The 17,607-nt window shown below is 40.4% G+C and overlaps 1 protein-coding gene across 1 annotated transcript in view; it reads left to right on the forward strand.

Moving 5' to 3' along the window:
• CTNNAL1 (catenin alpha like 1) overlaps window positions 1–17,607 on the forward strand; it is a 261,726-nt gene that overhangs the window by 190,373 nt on the left and 53,746 nt on the right. Inside the window, exon 9 of the mRNA XM_040432487.1 lies at window positions 17,251–17,409. Coding sequence (XP_040288421.1) covers window positions 17,251–17,409 — 159 coding nt within the window. The remainder of the gene's footprint in view (window positions 1–17,250; window positions 17,410–17,607) is intronic.

Genomic DNA, 17,607 nt, shown 5'->3' on the forward strand with positions numbered 1-17,607 from the left:
GATGAGAAGAACTCCAGTCGTTCAAAAACAGGAGAAGGTCATCGGCATATAGCGCTACCTTTTCCGTTAATGATCCATACCTAAGTCCCTTCACTGTCACCGCCTCCCTTAAGGCTTGTGCTAGGGGCTCTATCGCCATTGCAAACAGCAACGGAGACAGAGGACATCCCTACCTGGTTCCTCTAAACAGTTTAAAGGGTTTAGAAAGTCTACCGTTTAATTGAATTCTTGCTGTGGGGGAATTATACATTAACTGTATCCATTGAGTGAATACTGGTCCTATACCCATTCTCTGGAATATTAGCCATAAATATTGCCACTCCACGCTGTCAAATGCTTTGGCCGCATCAAGAGATGCGACCGCCGCATTCAAGGCGTGAACCTGACACCCCTGGATATTGAGGAATAACCTCCTAATATTCACAGCTGTTGACATATTAGGCATGAATCCTGCCTGATCAGTATGTATAAGTGAGGTTATCACTAAGTTTAATCTATTTGCCAATATTTTAGCTAGAACTTTAACATCTACCTGTAGCAAGGATATGGGCCTATATGATTCTGCCTCCATACTATCTTTCACAGGTTTGGGGATGACCACAATAATAGCTTCATTCATAGACCCAGGAAGTGTACCCTGTCTTTGCGTTTCCTTTTAAACCTCTAACATTTGAGGCAAAAGTGTAGAAGCATAAGTCCTATAGATTTCAACCGGCAACCCATCACCACCTGGTGCCTTATTATTTGACATAGTTCCCAGGGCGTCTTCCATTTCCTTTATGGTTATAGGGGCGTCTAAGAAGGTTCGCTGCTCCCGCAGGTTATTTGACAGTAAACGCAGAATATTAATCAGCTCTGGTAAATCCACTTCTCCAACCCAAGGGCTCTCCTGCCCTACAGGTGGGAGCCCTTCTTCTGCCATCTGCTTTTCCTCCTTTTCCACATCATCTAATATCAATGAGAATATGTCATCATGAACATCCAGCTCCTACTCTGTCTCTATCTTGCTGACTTTTCTAGGACATGGAGACTTTGAAGGGTGATTTTGAAGAAGGAAAGCAGAAAAAGATGAGGATGGTCATCAATAAGACCTGGGCCCACTAAGTGGTGCAGACTGGATGGTATTGGTTGGCACGCTGGCAGTGGAATAATAAAGGCGTCCATCTTATTGGTGTTGAATTAAATATTTTAGTTGACAGCTGGTGTAGGAATAAGTAAATGTAGGAATAAAGAAAACTGATGCAGAATAAGTCTCCCTGCACTCTCCCTCTCAAATATTCTTCTATTAATTGTTTTCAGCAATACTGTCCCTAGCGCATGAGCTCTTGCCACATATCTCCCTATGCTCAGCTCACAGGACAATATTGGAGACCATGCAGGATGAGGGTTTTATAGGGCTCTTACATCACAGGGGATGGCTGGCTGCATGGCATTATGGGTGATCTCGCATTCCTGGACTTCTTACTTTCACTTTATAACATGTGCAGCCACCATTGTTAAGAAAAACTGATTTGTTACCACAAAGTGTGAGGAAATTCGAACTTCAGACCAAATTCCGCTTCGAATGCTTCTCTTCGCTCAACACTACTTATGACCTATGCTCTGGCAAATTTCACCATACGGGATACGTACCTTTTTATATTTTTATAGTTTTTGCATTTTTGGATGTGGCAGTACCAATGGTCTTTTATTTATTTATTTATTTATTGTTTTGTTTTTTTGTAAAATGAGCAAGAGTAATGATACATTTTTCATAGTTTTTATATTTTAAAATCTTTTTGAACTTTTTGTGTTTACTTGTTCAACCTTAATTTTTTGTACCCTTAGTGGACTTCAATATGTAATCATTAGATAACATATGCCTAGACTGCAATAGTTTACCATTGCAGTGTATGTGAAATTCACTACATTCCTATTAAATCGGTTTTCCAGTTACATCTACATCCTTTACAATAATCATTCATGAAGGTAGCTGTAATTGTGTAAAGTATTTCTTTTATCTTTATTGCTACTATCTTTCATTCTGGGCCGTGGTCACATGTCCATGCAGCTTTTTCTTGTGATGTCTGGATTATACTGAAGGATCAAGTAGAACCTTCTCTTTCTTCTCCAGCAACCCAAACCTTTTTTTCTTTTTCATGTTGTCTAAGAAGAAAACATTGCTTGCTTTAACACAGTATATCCAAACTTTCCTACTACCCTATAACATGAATCTGCGTCGTAGTTAATAGCATTGCTACAATGTGTGTTGTGTTCTATGTCTGTTGTAGCCTTATTTAATGCTAGGATGAAATTGTAACGCAGTTTGTAATCTTTTTTTTACTCAATTTTCTCCATATAGTTATTCTACTTTCTGTGCTCAATAAACAAACAAGGGCCATTAACACTTTGCAAGTCCAATATACTTTTAACTGTAGTGACCACTCCGAGTATGGATCTGTGTAAAGCTAAAATGAGATATGCCATATAGTATAACACTCCAAGGTCAGATGGAAACTTGTAACAAGGTTAAAATTACAGCAGATTTACAGTCTCCTAATAGTAATGACAGCCAATGGATATTTATAGTATGTTAATATCTCACCTTTATAGGCTTATACTTGAAATATATTTGCAGCTATCAAAATAAAACACATGTTTAACATTAGAGAAAACATAATGAATTAATAACTTGACAGTTGTTAGTCACATACCTTGGCTGACACCGATTAAACACCAATTTATTGTAGTATTATGATGGGACATTCTACAAAAGCCTGGTGAGCTATTGCCTACAGGACAGTTTTAGATGAAGAACTGACATAAGGCATTTTCCATGATTTGTAAACATATTATATTAGGAAATTCGATATTATATCTTTTCGCAGTTTAGTTATGATCTAAAATATATATAAAATTTTTCACATCAACCAAAAAATTAGGCTAGGGCCTACACAGAAATCATAGGATCCCATTGCAAAACTTTGAGTGGGTCGCACCCTCCTGCTCTGACAATTCTAATACTTGTAGTAATTTAACAATAAACTTTATAGGGGAAGATTTAGTAACCTGCACCAATCTCTCTCCCCATCAGTATGCACCAGATTCATTAAAAGGTTGGACCTAGTTTCCTACCACTTTTGAATATAGAGTAGCAGTGGATATTTTTCAGGATTCCTGCACTGATTACCAATAGAATCCACACAGACTATCTCCCTATCAGTAGGCTTCCTCTTAAGTTTAATTTACACTACCCAACTGAGCAGGCAGTTATCAAAGGGGTTGTCCGGGCTTTTATTAGTGATGACCTATCCTCAGGAAAGCTCATCAATATCCGATCTGACACCCAGAACCCCAGCCGATCAACTGTATGAGGAGACAGCGTGCACAATGCCGTCTCTCTTCTCTATTCCTGTCCACTGCGGTTGTCTATGGTCTTTGCCGTAGACAGCAGCGGTGAACAGGGAGAGATAAGGGAGATTGCACGTGCGCACTGGGAGCGCCATCTCCTCACACACCCGAGGATAGGTCATCAATAGTAAAAGCCCAGACAACCCCTTTAATAATGGAACCTCTCCATTCCTGATAAACGCCTGTCAGTGGAGGTAAAGAGCATTACTTACATGCAACAATCGCCTCCACTACATTCCTCATACAGATTCATTGTTTCTGGACAGCGGACACCCAGAAAGGTTGATCTAGATGTCCGCATAAAAGGCCAAATATCGAGAACAAGTGTTCTTACCTGATAATCGGGCTGTCTAAATCCAGCATTAACCCTTTCATGACTGGGGCTAAAAAAGGCCTGAATGTCCAGCCAACTTTTTGTGATTTTTATTTGTTTGACTACCAAAAGAATTTTTGCAATTTTTTTCACTTGACAGGAATTTTTGTTAGAGATTTTTTTTTTCTTTTTTAGGTTTCATTTGGAGGAAAACCGCTAATTCTTATATAAAAAAAAGTAATTATTTTGTAATTATAGCTTTTTATTTCTTAAATATTAAAACTGACACAAAAATGATTGCAGTGGGTTCCCTATTTTGTGACTATCGTTTTGATATATAACCTGTATAGGTTTGATTGAACTATGGTGACTGTTTTCGTTGGCGACTGCATTAAATTCAGGGAATGCATTCTGTGCCTACACTGTATTATACCTCTTTTGGTGGCAGATGTATTTGCCAAGTATGTCACAATTATAATTTAGCATTAGTACATTTTCGGTAGTGAGTATGGCACTATTGTATTTACTTTGTGTTTGCAGAGTGCTGGTGCATTTTGTTTTTGCTAGCTAGTTTCACTATTCACATTCTAACATCTCAAGCAAATACCTGTATAAACATAGTGAACTGTGGGTGTTTACCTAATGACTTTCTGCCTGAGGGGTAGTTGAAATAATTTTTCCATACCGAGCCCCGTAATAAGTCTTTTTACAAGAAGCTAATAAATGGTTTGCTTAGAATCTGGTATTTACCCACAAGAGAAACTAAATTTAGTTCAGTCAAAGTAACCTTAAAAAATAGTTACAGAAACAGCTTTTTTTCTTTTCTTCTCCATATTTTTTAGCCAAAGCTAGGGGGGTATACAAAATGAAGAAAACTTAGAGGAAAGACTAGTTTCTACTTGGGAAGAAATGCAACAACTTGTATTCCATTCATGACCTATGAAAAGCTGGATGGCAACATCCGTTGATACTGTAATGGCAATTCCAGCATACTGGTTTATTTATCACATTCTCATCATTCACCCCATGCAGCTGCAGACTAGCGCAGTGACAGAAATGTCCTACCTACATGGCCATCATTTTAGAAATTTCGCAGTTGTACTTTAATTTGTAACTATTATTCTTCTGTTATCTGATTGAACCTTATTCACAAGTCAGCTTACTGCAGAATTACTATTTTCATCATTGTGCAGATAAAAACCTGGTAGAATTCATGAAACTAGGTTCACCTGTACATGTGTTTGCGGACTATAGCTAGACTGTTTCTGAGATAAGGCCCTAGAAGTCCATCTACTATCTACTTGACTCTCCAGTCTTCCACTGTCTCGATCTTCTGGTCCCTGCATTGTTTACATCCAGCTAGCCATAAGCATGGTCATATGCACCACTCCAGCCAGTGATTGGCTTCAGCGGTGACATGCTGCTTACGGCCATATCACTGCTGAAGCCAGTGATTGGCTGGGCAAGTGCACATGGCCATGCTCATGGCCAGTCAGATGTAAAGAGTGCAGGGACCGGCAAATGGAGACAGCGGAAGACGGAAGGAGGCAAGTATGAGTCTTCTTTTTCAGGAGTCAGGTTGGGGGCATTAAATATAATTAATGCAAAACCCCTTTAACCTCCTAACAGTCACACTAAAATTGGAAAAACCTTCCCTTATTTATTGTAGATTTTTAATGTGTGTCTGCTGTAAATCTTGTTGAGCTACAACTCAGGGGACACAATTGCATTTTTAACCCCTTATTGACATAATAAATTTTAGCCTTAAGAACCAATAATATTTTCCCCCTTTGTGTTCCAGCAGTCATACCTTTTTAAGTTTTTTTTCTTTTAAATTCTTTTTTTTATCTTGCAGGATTAGTTGTAGTTTTTATTAGGAACCATTTTGGAGTATACATAGTGTAGTAAATAACTTTTATTTTATTTTTAGGGGGGAAATAAAACCAGCAATTTTAACATTATTTTGTTTATTTACGGTGTTCAAAGTGTGGTAAAAATAACATATTAGTACAGTGCCATATTTCTATACATTTTTTGCTATTTTTCCTTTCCTCCTGCAGTCTGTCAGCTCTGTAACCGCTTCCCCTCCTGCTGCAGACTGACAGGGAGGGGGGCGGCTGCTTTAACTGCTCATGTGTCTGGTTTGGTACAAGCTAGAGATATGGGCTTTATATTGCTTAAAAGCTGGCATTCTAAGCTTTTAAACAATGCCAGCAATATCTTCAGTACATGAAAAGATATCACTGTTAGAAATTGGGATGCAGTGAATACAGCTGAAAGTGAAAGTAAAAGCAGGTTTTACCCGCAATTATTCCCGACTCTATTTCTAACAGTGATATCTCCTGGTTAGTTTGGGCTAATGCTTTTAGTTGCTGCCATTCAGTAGATATCAGCAGCTAAATAAGCCCTCCCCCTTCCACATCTGCCTGAGCCCAGCTTCGGCAGAACAGTTAAGTGCTTTTCCTACAGCCCGAGCTGAGCTTGGGCCGAACAGTTAGGTGGTTAAACGAAAGCTGTCATCAGCCTACTGAAACCAAGGGCATATTTGTGTGAGACTTTTAAACAATATTTCAACCATACCCTTTCTGTCGGCCTTTTCGCAGAACAAAACCTTAATAATGGCACACCGTATGCAAATTGAATATTTAAAGGATAACTGTCGTATATATATTTTTTTGGAGTATTGGATTGTGGTGATTAATATTACCTTGGTGGCCCTTTTTTAACTTTTCAATGTGTATTCAATTACCCCTTAATTCCACATTTTTGTTCCCTGTACTGCCTATTTTTACCTGTGCTTAAAATAGGGTTGCTAGGCATGGTCCGTCTATCTGTTGAAGGACGGAGCACGCAGCGTGTAGGCTGCGTGCAAGGTCACATTACTGACAGCCAGGGACTGTAAGTAAATAATTAAAGCCAGGTCCTCCCCAGCAGCTGATAACAGTGCCTGGGCTGTTTGCACTTCTCCCTGTCTGTGCGCTTGGCAGACGCTCCCTCACTCAGCAGAGCTGGAGAATGCAGAGTGGAAGCAGCGCACAACAGGGAAGGGAGATCTGCCATCTGCTCAGTGTATAAATGAAAGCAACATGTGGTAAGAGGACCCCTTTGTGCTGCAGGAGATTAACCCTTTAGGAGGAGGGCTCTGGTTACTGACACTTTTGTGGGGCTATTGTTACTGGCTAGTGCATGTGAGGAGCTCAATGCATTGTGGGTAGTGAGGGCAGGCGGGATTAGCCTCAGGGTGAGGGTAGTTGCGGCCATCTTAACTGAATAGTGAAATTGCAGTTTTATGCAGACTGGTTGCTAAGGTCTGAATATTATTAAATATGGGGTAAGTCAGTCTAATAGTAACTGATTCTGGAATATCATGTTATTAGTAACTACATATATGAAAATTTAAATTAGGGTCTAAATGTGACCGTTATCCTTTAAAGTCATCGGGACAGTGCAGAACTGCAGAGTCATTGCTATAATCAATCAGATGTTTGAAGAGGAGGAGGCGGCCTTCCATGCGAGCACGGTTTCCTTCACGCAAGTGATTGGAGCGAGTACTTGTAATTACACCGCACTTCTGAGGCGACGTGAAGTGTAATGAAGAGGAAGCAGCACTCGCATGGAGCGCCACCTCCTCTTCAAACAGCTGTTAAGCGAGGGTGCTGGGTGTCGCCCCCCACGTTAATCTAATATTGATGACCTAAGGAGAGGTGGTGACTATAAAACCCCTGCACAACGCCTTTAAAGAGGTTTTCTGAGATGTTAATACTGTTGACCTATGCTCAGGATAGGTCATAAGTATCTGATTGGCAGGGGTATTGGGTGTTGGACCCGCACCAATCAGCTGTTTGAGCGCCGCGGCCTTCTCGCAGCTTTTCCTAGGCCAGTGACAACACGTTCATTACTTAGGTGGCCTAGGAGCAGCTCAGCCCCATTCAAGTGTATTGGGCTGAGCGAGATACCAAGCACAGCTGCTATACAATGTACGGCGATGTGTCTGGAAAGCTGTGAGAAGGCCACGGCACTCACAGGAGTGCTGCTGCCTTCTGAAACATCTGATTGGCTGGGGTCTCTTCAGGATAGATGGCCTATCCTGAAGATATTTCATCAGTGTTAACCACCTCCGGACCGCCTAACGCAGGATCGCGTTCCGGAGGTGGCAGCGCTGCGCACAGTCACGCATATACGCGTCATCTCGCGAGACGCGAGATTTCCTGTGAACGCGCGCACACAGGCGCGCGCGCTCACAGGAACGGAAGGTAAGAGAGTTGATCTCCAGCCTGCCAGCGGCGATCGTTCGCTGGCAGGCTGGAGATGTGTTTTTTTTAACCCCTAACAGGTATATTAGACGCTGTTTTGATAACAGCGTCTAATATACCTGCTACCTGGTCCTCTGGTGGTCCCCTTTGTTTGGATCGACCACCAGAGGACACAGGTAGCTCAGTAAAGTAGCACCAAGCACCACTACACTACACTACACCCCCCCCCCCGTCACTTATTAACCCCTTATTAGCCCCTGATCACCCCTAATCACCCCTGATCACCCCATATAGACTCCCTGATCACCCCCCTGTCATTGATTACCCCCCTGTCATTGATCAACCCCCTGTAAAGCTCCATTCAGACGTCCGCATAATTTTTACGGATCCACTGATAGATGGATCGGATCCGCAAAACGCATCTGGACGTCTGAATGAAGCCTTACAGGGGCGTGATCAATGACTGTGGTGATCACCCCATATAGACTCCCTGATCACCCCCCTGTCATTGATTACCCCCCTGTCATTGATTACCCCCCTGTAAAGCTCCATTCAGATGTCCGCATGATTTTTACGGATGCACTGATACATGGATCGGATCCGCAAAACGCATCCGGTCGTCTGAATGAAGCCTTACAGGGGCATGATCAATGACTGTGGTGATCACCCCCCTGTCATTGATTACCCCCCTGTAAAGCTCCATTCAGATGTCCGCATGATTTTTACGGATGCACTGATAGATGGATCGGATCCGCAAAACGCATCCGGACGTCTGAATGAAGCCTTACAGGGGCATGATCAATGACTGTGGTGATCACCCCATATAGACTCCCTGATCACCCCCCTGTCATTGATTACCCCCCTGTCATTGATTACCCCCCTGTAAAGCTCCATTCAGATGTCCGCATGATTTTTACGGATGCACTGATAGATGGATCGGATCCGCAAAACGCATCCGGACGTCTGAATGAAGCCTTACAGGGGCATGATCAATGACTGTGGTGATCACCCCATATAGACTCCCTGATCACCCCCCTGTAAAGCTCCATTCAGATGTCCGCATGATTTTTACGGATGCACTGATAGATGGATCCGATCCGCAAAACGCATCCGGACGTCTGAATGAAGCCTTACAGGGGCATGATCAATGACTGTGGTGATCACCCCATATAGACTCCCTGATCACCCCCCTGTCATTGATCACCCCCCTGTCATTGATTACCCCCCTGTAAAGCTCCATTCAGATGTCCGCATGATTTTTACGGATGCACTGATAGATGGATCGGATCCGCAAAACGCATCCGGACGTCTGAATGAAGCCTTACAGGGGCATGATCAATGACTGTGGTGATCACCCCATATAGACTCCCTGATCACCCCCCTGTCATTGATCACCCCCCTGTCATTGATCACCCCCCTGTAAAGCTCCATTCAGATGTCCGCATGATTTTTACGGATGCACTGATAGATGGATCGGATCCGCAAAACGCATCCGGACGTCTGAATGAAGCCTTACACGGGCGTGATCAATGACTGTGGTGATCACCCCATATAGACTCCCTGATCACCCCCCCTGTCATTGATCACCCCCCTGTCATTGATCACCCCCCTGTCATTGATCACCCCCCTGTCATTGATCACCCCCCTGTCATTGATCACCCCTCTGTAAGGCTCCATTCAGATATTTTTTTGGCCCAAGTTAGCGGAATTTTTTTTTTTTTTTCTTACAAAGTCTCATATTCCACTAACTTGTGTCAAAAAATAAAATCTCACATGAACTCACCATACCCCTCACGGAATCCAAATGCGTAAATTTTTTTAGACATTTATATTCCAGACTTCTTCTCACGCTTTAGGGCCCCTAGAATGCCAGGGCAGTATAAATACCCCACATGTGACCCCATTTCGGAAAGAAGACACCCCCAGGTATTCCGTGAGGGGCATATTGAGTCCATGAAAGATTGAAATTTTTGTCCCAAGTTAGCGGAACGGGAGACTTTGTGAGAAAAAAATTAAAAATATCAATTTCCGCTAACTTGTGCCAAAAAAAAAAAATTTCTATGAACTCGCCATGCCCCTCATTGAATACCTTGGGGTGTCTTCTTTCCAAAATGGGGTCACATGTGGGGTATTTATACTGCCCTGGCATTCTAGGGGCCCCAAAGCGTGAGAAGAAGTCTGGTATCCAAATGTCTAAAAATGCCCTCCTAAAAGGAATTTGGGCACCTTTGCGCATCTAGGCTGCAAAAAAGTGTCACACATCTGGTATCGCCGTACTCAGGAGAAGTTGGGGAATGTGTTTTGGGGTGTCATTTTACATATACCCATGCTGGGTGAGAGAAATATCTTGGTCAAATGCCAACTTTGTATAAAAAAATGGGAAAAGTTGTCTTTTGCCAAGATATTTCTCTCACCCAGCATGGGTATATGTAAAATGACACCCCAAAACACATTCCCCAACTTCTCCTGAATACGGCGATACCAGATGTGTGACACTTTTTTGCAGCCTAGGTGGGCAAAGGGGCCCATATTCCAAAGAGCACCTTTAGGATTTCACAGGTCATTTACCTACTTACCACACATTAGGGCCCCTGGAAAATGCCAGAGCAGTATAACTACCCCACAAGTGACCCCATTTTGGAAAGAAGACACCCCAAGGTATTCCGTGAGGGGCATGGCGAGTTCCTAGAATTTTTTATTTTTTGTCACAAGTTAGTGGAAAATGCTTATTTTATTTTATTTATTTTTTTTCATACAAAGTCTCATATTCCACTAACTTGTGACAAAAAATAAAAACTTCCATGAACTCACTTTGCCCATCAGCGAATACCTTGGGGTCTCTTCTTTCCAAAATGGGGTCACTTGTGGGGTAGTTATACTGCCCTGGCATTCTAGGGGCCCAAATGTGTGGTAAGGAGTTTGAAATCAAATTCTGTAAAAAATGACCTGTGAAATCCGAAAGGTGCTCTTTTGAATATGGGCCCCTTTGCCCACCTCGGCTGCAAAAAAGTGTCACACATCTGGTATCTCCGTAATCGGGAGAAGTTGGGGAATGTGTTTTGGGGTGTCATTTTACATATACCCATGCTGGGTGAGAGAAATATCTTGGCAAAAGACAACTTTTCCCATTTTTTTATACAAAGTTGGCATTTGACCAAGATATTTATCTCACCCAGCATGGGTATATGCAAAAAGAGAACCCCAAAACACATTCCTCAACTTCTCCTGAATACAGAGATACCAGATGTGTGACACTTTTTTGCAGCCTAGGTGGGCAAAGGGGCCCACATTCCAAAGAGCACCTTTCGGATTTCACAGGTCATTTACCTACTTACCACACATTTGGGCCCCTAGAATGCCAGGGCAGTATAACTACCCCACAAGTGACCCCATTTTGGAAAGAAGAGACCCCAAGGTATTCGCTGATGGGCATAGTGAGTTCATAGAACTTTTTATTTTTTGTCACAAGTTAGTGGAATATGAGACTTTGTAAGGAAAAAAAATAAAATAAAAAAATCATCATTTTCCGCTAACTTGTGACAAAAAATAAAAAGTTCTATGAACTCACTATGCCCATCAGCGAATACCTTAGGGTGTGTACTTTCCGAAATGGGGTCATTTGTGGGGTGTTTGTACTGTCTGGCCATTGTAGAACCTCAGGAAACATGACAGGTGCTCAGAAAGTCAGAGCTGCTTCAAAAAGCGGAAATTCACATTTTTGTACCATAGTTTGTAAACGCTATAACTTTTACCCAAACCATTTTTTTTTTACCCAAACATTTTTTTTTTATCAAAGACATGTAGAACTATAAATTTAGAGCAAAATTTCTATATGGATGTCGTTTTTTTTGCAAAATTTTACAACTGAAAGTGAAAAATGTCATTTTTTTGCAAAAAAATCGTGAGAAGAAAAGGAGGTAAAATTCATTTGGGTGGTAAGTTGCATGACCGAGCAATAAACGGTGAAAGTAGGGTAGGTCAGAAGTGTAAAAAGTGGCCTGGTCTTTCAGGGTGTTTAAGCACTGGGGGCTGAGGTGGTTAAAGTGTAACTGCCGTCCTATTTTTATTTTTGTAATGTATAGGGACAGTGATACTGACCATATTTGTAGTATACTTTAATTACTGAAATCATACATTTCTATTTAAAAAATAGCTCTAAAGTCGCCCCTTTTGAGCCTTAAGCCTCATGCAGATGTCCATGAGATACCAGACAGGCATTGCAGGAGCGCACAGGACATCATAGCAACCAATGACGCTGTGCGCTCCTGCAATGCCAGTCCGGTATCTCACAGACCATGCTCCACGGACGTCTGCATGAGGCTTTAGCAACGCTCCTCTGTCTTCTGTTTACATAAAACAGTCAGTGTTGAGCAAGTCTCCACTGTTATGTAAACAGCAGACAGAGGAGCGCTGCTAAGGCTCAAAATGGGCCACTTTAGAGCTATTTTCTAAAAGAAATGTATGATTTTAGTTAGGGATGAGCAAATCGACTTCGGATGAAACATCCAAAGTCGATTCGCATAAAACTTTGTTCTAATACTGTACAGAGCAGGAGCTCCGTGTACAGTATTAGAATGTATTGGCGCTGATGAGCCGAAGCTATTGCTTCGTGAAGTCTCGTGAGACTTCGCTCAATAACTCCATAAATTAATTTGTACTGTAAAAAAACATTTCCCGAACTCTGGTTCAGTTGCAAGTGGAAGTTGTATGCAAATCAACTTTGGATGTTTCATCCGAAGTCTATTCGCTCATCCCTAATTTCAGTAATTAAAGTATATTACAAAAATGCCTTTACACATTACACAAATAAAAATAGAATGGCAGTTACACTTTAAATCTTGGAAAACCCTTTTAACCCGTTCTACCCTGGGCCAGTTTTCACCCTCCTGCCCAGCCCATTTTTTGCAAATCTGACATATGTCAGTTTATGAGGTAATAACTTTGGAATGCTTTTATTTATCCAAGCCATTTTGAGATTGTTTTCTCGTGACACATTGTACTTCATGACCGTCGTAAATTTGAGTCAATATATTTCACCTTCAAAAATTTCTATTTCTCTGCTTTTAAAACAGAAAGCAATACCTCATAATATATTTATTACTTAATATTCCCCATATGTCTACTTTATGTTGGTGTCATTTTATTTTTTTAGGACGTTAGAAGGCTTAGAATTTTAGAAGCAATTCTTAAAATTTTTAAGAAAATTACCAAAACCCACTTTTTAAGGACCAGTTCAGGTCTGAAGTCACTTTGTAGGGCTTATATAGTAGAAACCTTCCATAAATGACCTCATTGTAGAAACTACACCCTTCAAGTTACTCAAAACTGATTTTACAAACTTTGTTAACCCTTTAGGTGTTCCACAAGAGTTAATGGAAAATGGAGATGAAATTTCTAAATTTCACTTTCTTGGCAGATTTTCCATTTTAATCCTTTTTTTTCTTTAACACATCGAAGATTAACTGCCAAACAAAACTCTAATTTATTACCCTGATTCTGCGATTTACAGAAACACCAAATATGTGGTCGTAAACTGGCACACAGGGCTCAGACGAAAAGGGGCGCTGTATGGTTTTTGGAAGGCAGATTTTGCTGGACTGGTTTTTAGACACCACGTCCCATTTGAAGCCCTCCTGAAGCACCCCTAGAGTAGAAACTCTCAAAAAGTTACCCCATTTTGGAAACTAGGGGATAAGGTGACAGTTTTATTAGTACTATTTTGTGGTACATATGATTTTTAATCGCTCTATATTAGGCAAGGTAACCAAAAAAATGGCTGTTTTGGCACCATTTTTATTTTTTTACAACTTTCATCTCACAGGTTAGATCATGTGCTATTTTTATAGAGCAGGTTGTTACGGACGCGATGATATCAAATATGTCTACTTTCCTTGTTTCAATTTTACATAATAAAACCTTTTTTTGTGTCTCCATTTTCTGAACGCCATATTTTTAATACTTTTCTGCCGATTGTCTTGTGCAGGGGCTCGTTTTTTTCAGGAAGAGTTGACGCTTTTATTGGGTACATATGATTCTTTGATCATTCGTTATTACAGTTTATGTGGCAAGGTGACCAAAAAATTTATTGTTTTGGCACAGTTTTTTTTTTTTTTGTTTACGAAGACCACCTGAGAGGTTAGGTCATGTGATATTTTTATAGAGCAGGTTGTTACGGACGTGGCAATATCTAATATGTATACTTTATTAAATTGATTTCACTTTAACACAATAGCATTTTTGAAACAAAAAAAAAATCATATTTTAGGGTCTCCATATTCTGAGAGCTATATTTTTTGGGGGCGATTGTCTTATGTAGGGGTTAATTTTTTTGTGGGATGAGGTGACTGTTTTATTGGTACCATTTTGGGGGGCATACACCTTTTTGATTGCTTGGTGTAGCACTTTGTGATATAAGGTGGTGACAAAAATAGCTTTTTTTGACACTTCTTTTTTTTTAACAGTGTTTATCGGATGGGGTGGATCTTGTGATATATTTATAGAACCGGTCGTTACGGACGCGGCCATAGCTAATGTGTGTGTTTTTTCTTTTTCAATTTTTTATTCTAAAATCAGGGAAAATTTTTACTTGAAACTTTATTTTTTTACTTAGAGATTGTCTGAGATTTTAATATTAATAGCCTATGCTCAGCATAGGTCATCATTATCTGATCTGTGGGGGTCTGAATGCTGTTGGACGAAGCCTCTTCCTAGGCCAACTACGTCACATTCATCGGTCGAATGGTTCAAGTGAATGGGCCTCAGCTGCAGTACCAAGCACAGCCGTTGTACAATGTACGGCTCTATATTTAGTAAGCTGTGAGGAGGCTGCAGTGCTCCTGAGGATAGCCCATCAACAGCAAAATCTTCGACAACTACACTGTTTTTGAGATGGATTTCAGATGGCCCACAGAGAACACTGATAACTGGTACATTCACAAACATAAATGAAGCATTCATGCATCACAGAGTGTATCTGTAGAAAGCAATACCATTAGCTGCCAAGAGAACAGTGTGGCTGTACTATTGCATAGCGGATATGTCAGCCCAGAATAGATCCAGTTTTGCTAAACACATATTTTGCATTGCCAGATCCAAGCAGGAAACAAATGCCATTCATTAGCTGTATCACTCAGGAGATAAATATAGGCCAGTGTACCCAGGAAAGAGAAATCTCCGTCCTGTCATAATTTGGATACAGCTTTCACTCATGCAATCACTTTATATATTTATTTATACTGTGTATAAAATAAAGCTTAGAATTGAATCTAACAGGGTGGATTTGATTTAAATCAAAATGATTTAAATCACGATTTAAATCACTAGTCAGTAAGGCTTGATTTAAATCATAGTTTTCTACATAAAGACTAATTCTTGCTGGTATAACTGATAATATGCAAGTAGATGAAGATTTAAACAACTTTTCATATTAGTTTGATTAGGTTGATTCTGCATTCATAGGTTTGTAGAAGTTAGGATTAAGGTATTTTTATCAATAATCTTACAAAAACCTCTGGAAGAGCATGACATTGTGAATGGATTAATGGAATTTATTTACCAAAAAAATTACACATATAGAAACATAGAATGTGTCCGCAGATAAGAACCATTCAGCCCATCTAGTCTGCCCAATATACTGAATACTATGGCCCTATCTTATATGAAGGATGGCCTTATGCCTATCCCATGCATGCTTAAACTCCTTCACTGTATTTGCAGCTACCACTTCTGCAGGAAGGCTATTCCATGCATCCAATACTCTCTCAGTAAAGTAATACTTCCTGATATTACTTTTAAACCTTTGCCCCTCTAATTTAAAACTATGTCCTCTTGTAGCAGTTTTTCTTCTTTTAAATATTCTCTCCTTTTTTACCTTGTTGATTCCCTTTATGTATTTAGCAGTTTCTATCATATCCCCTCTGTGTCGTCTTTCTTCCTAGCTATACATGTTAAGGTCCTTTTAATCTTTCCTGGTAAGTTTTGTCCTGCAATCCATGTACTAGTTTAGTAGCTCTTCTCTGAACTCTCTCCAAAGTATCAATATCCTTCTGGAGATATGGTCTGCGCACAATACTCCAAATGAGGTCTCACTAGTGCTTTGTAGAGCGGCATGAGCACCTCCCTCTTTCTACTAGTAATGCCTCTCCCTATACACCCAAGCATTCTGCTAGCATTTCCTGCTGCTCTATGACATTGTCTGCCTACCTTTAAGTCTTCTGAAATAATGACCCCTAAATCCCTTTCCTCAGATACTGAGGTTAGGACTGTATCACTGATTTTATATTGTGCTCTTGGGTTTTTATGCCCCAGGTGCATTATCTTGCACTTATCAACATTAAATTTTAGTTGCCAGATTTTTGACCATTCCTCTAGTTTTCCTAAATCCTTTTCCATTTGGTGTATCCCTCCAGGAACATCAACCCTGTTACAAATCTTTGTGTCATCAGAAAAAAGACACACCTTACCATCGGGGCCTTCTGCAATATATATTAAACAATATGGGTCCCAGAACAGATCCCTGAGTTACCCCACTGGTAACAAGACCATGGTCTGAATATACTCCATTGACTACAACCCTCTGTTGTCTGTCCCTCAGCCACTGCCTAATCCATTCAACAATATGGGAGTCTACGTACAGCCTTATTCTACATAATTAAAAAACTAATCTTTATTTCATGATGGAATAACCTTTGGATGGTAATATATTTTCCTCAAAAAGCATTTTATATATAAAAAAAAAAGATTTAAATAAAAAAAATCTGATTTTTTTATTTATTTAATTTTTTTTAAATCATTGACTTTTATCCACCCTGGAATCTAATGACCTAAAGGATTATTTATTTGGCTTTTTTGTTGGGCCTTTGTGGATAGCAGTACTATGAATGCATCCCAAACTTTGGCGCAAAACCGCTAACCAAGACTGTTTCAGTATACCCTGATAATCAATTCATTGAAACAAAAGGGGGTCATTTATCAAAGATCAGTCTTTGATATCCCTTGCCCTGCCAGAGGATGCACCTAATTATTACGATTAGGTGCACAAGACTTTTTTTTACACCTGGTGTCTCGGGCCATAATAAGTCTATATGTATGGCTATAAGGGAGGAAGAGGGAGCAGTCGCATCTGCACTTGCAACTTTGTCACATTAGAGGTCTCTAGTATTCTAAATGGTACATGTTTTGGTGTGGGGGCTGTCTGTTGCACATTGAGGTCCATGAGCTTCAAGTCACACCTCTGACTAGATACAGTATAATATGTGTACTTATATATCTGGTAACAATAATGATTATTTTCAGCTTCACAGTGCGGCTACAACACTTGCATCTGACTTGCTAAAATACCATGTCGATCACATTGTCCTAAAAGCACTGAAAATTGCTGGAGCAGAAGGAAACCTGGAAGCAGTGGCAGAGTATACCTGCAAGCTATCAGAGCAAAAAGAACAACTTGTGGAAGTGGGTTTTTTCACTTTAATTTTGACTGTTTTCATAGTTGGGACCTGTTTCATGTACAGTATGTGTCTACAGTTGGAATGTCTTCACATGTGCCAGTTAACCTGCTTATTCTATGTATGGGATTTAAAACAGTTCTATTTTCCATGAACTTTCATCATATGTGCTTGTATTTTGAGGATTCAAAGTGAAGATTGCATC

Source organism: Bufo bufo, chromosome 5 (genome assembly GCF_905171765.1).
Source record: "Bufo bufo chromosome 5, aBufBuf1.1, whole genome shotgun sequence".
NCBI classification, from domain to species: Eukaryota; Metazoa; Chordata; class Amphibia; order Anura; family Bufonidae; genus Bufo; species Bufo bufo.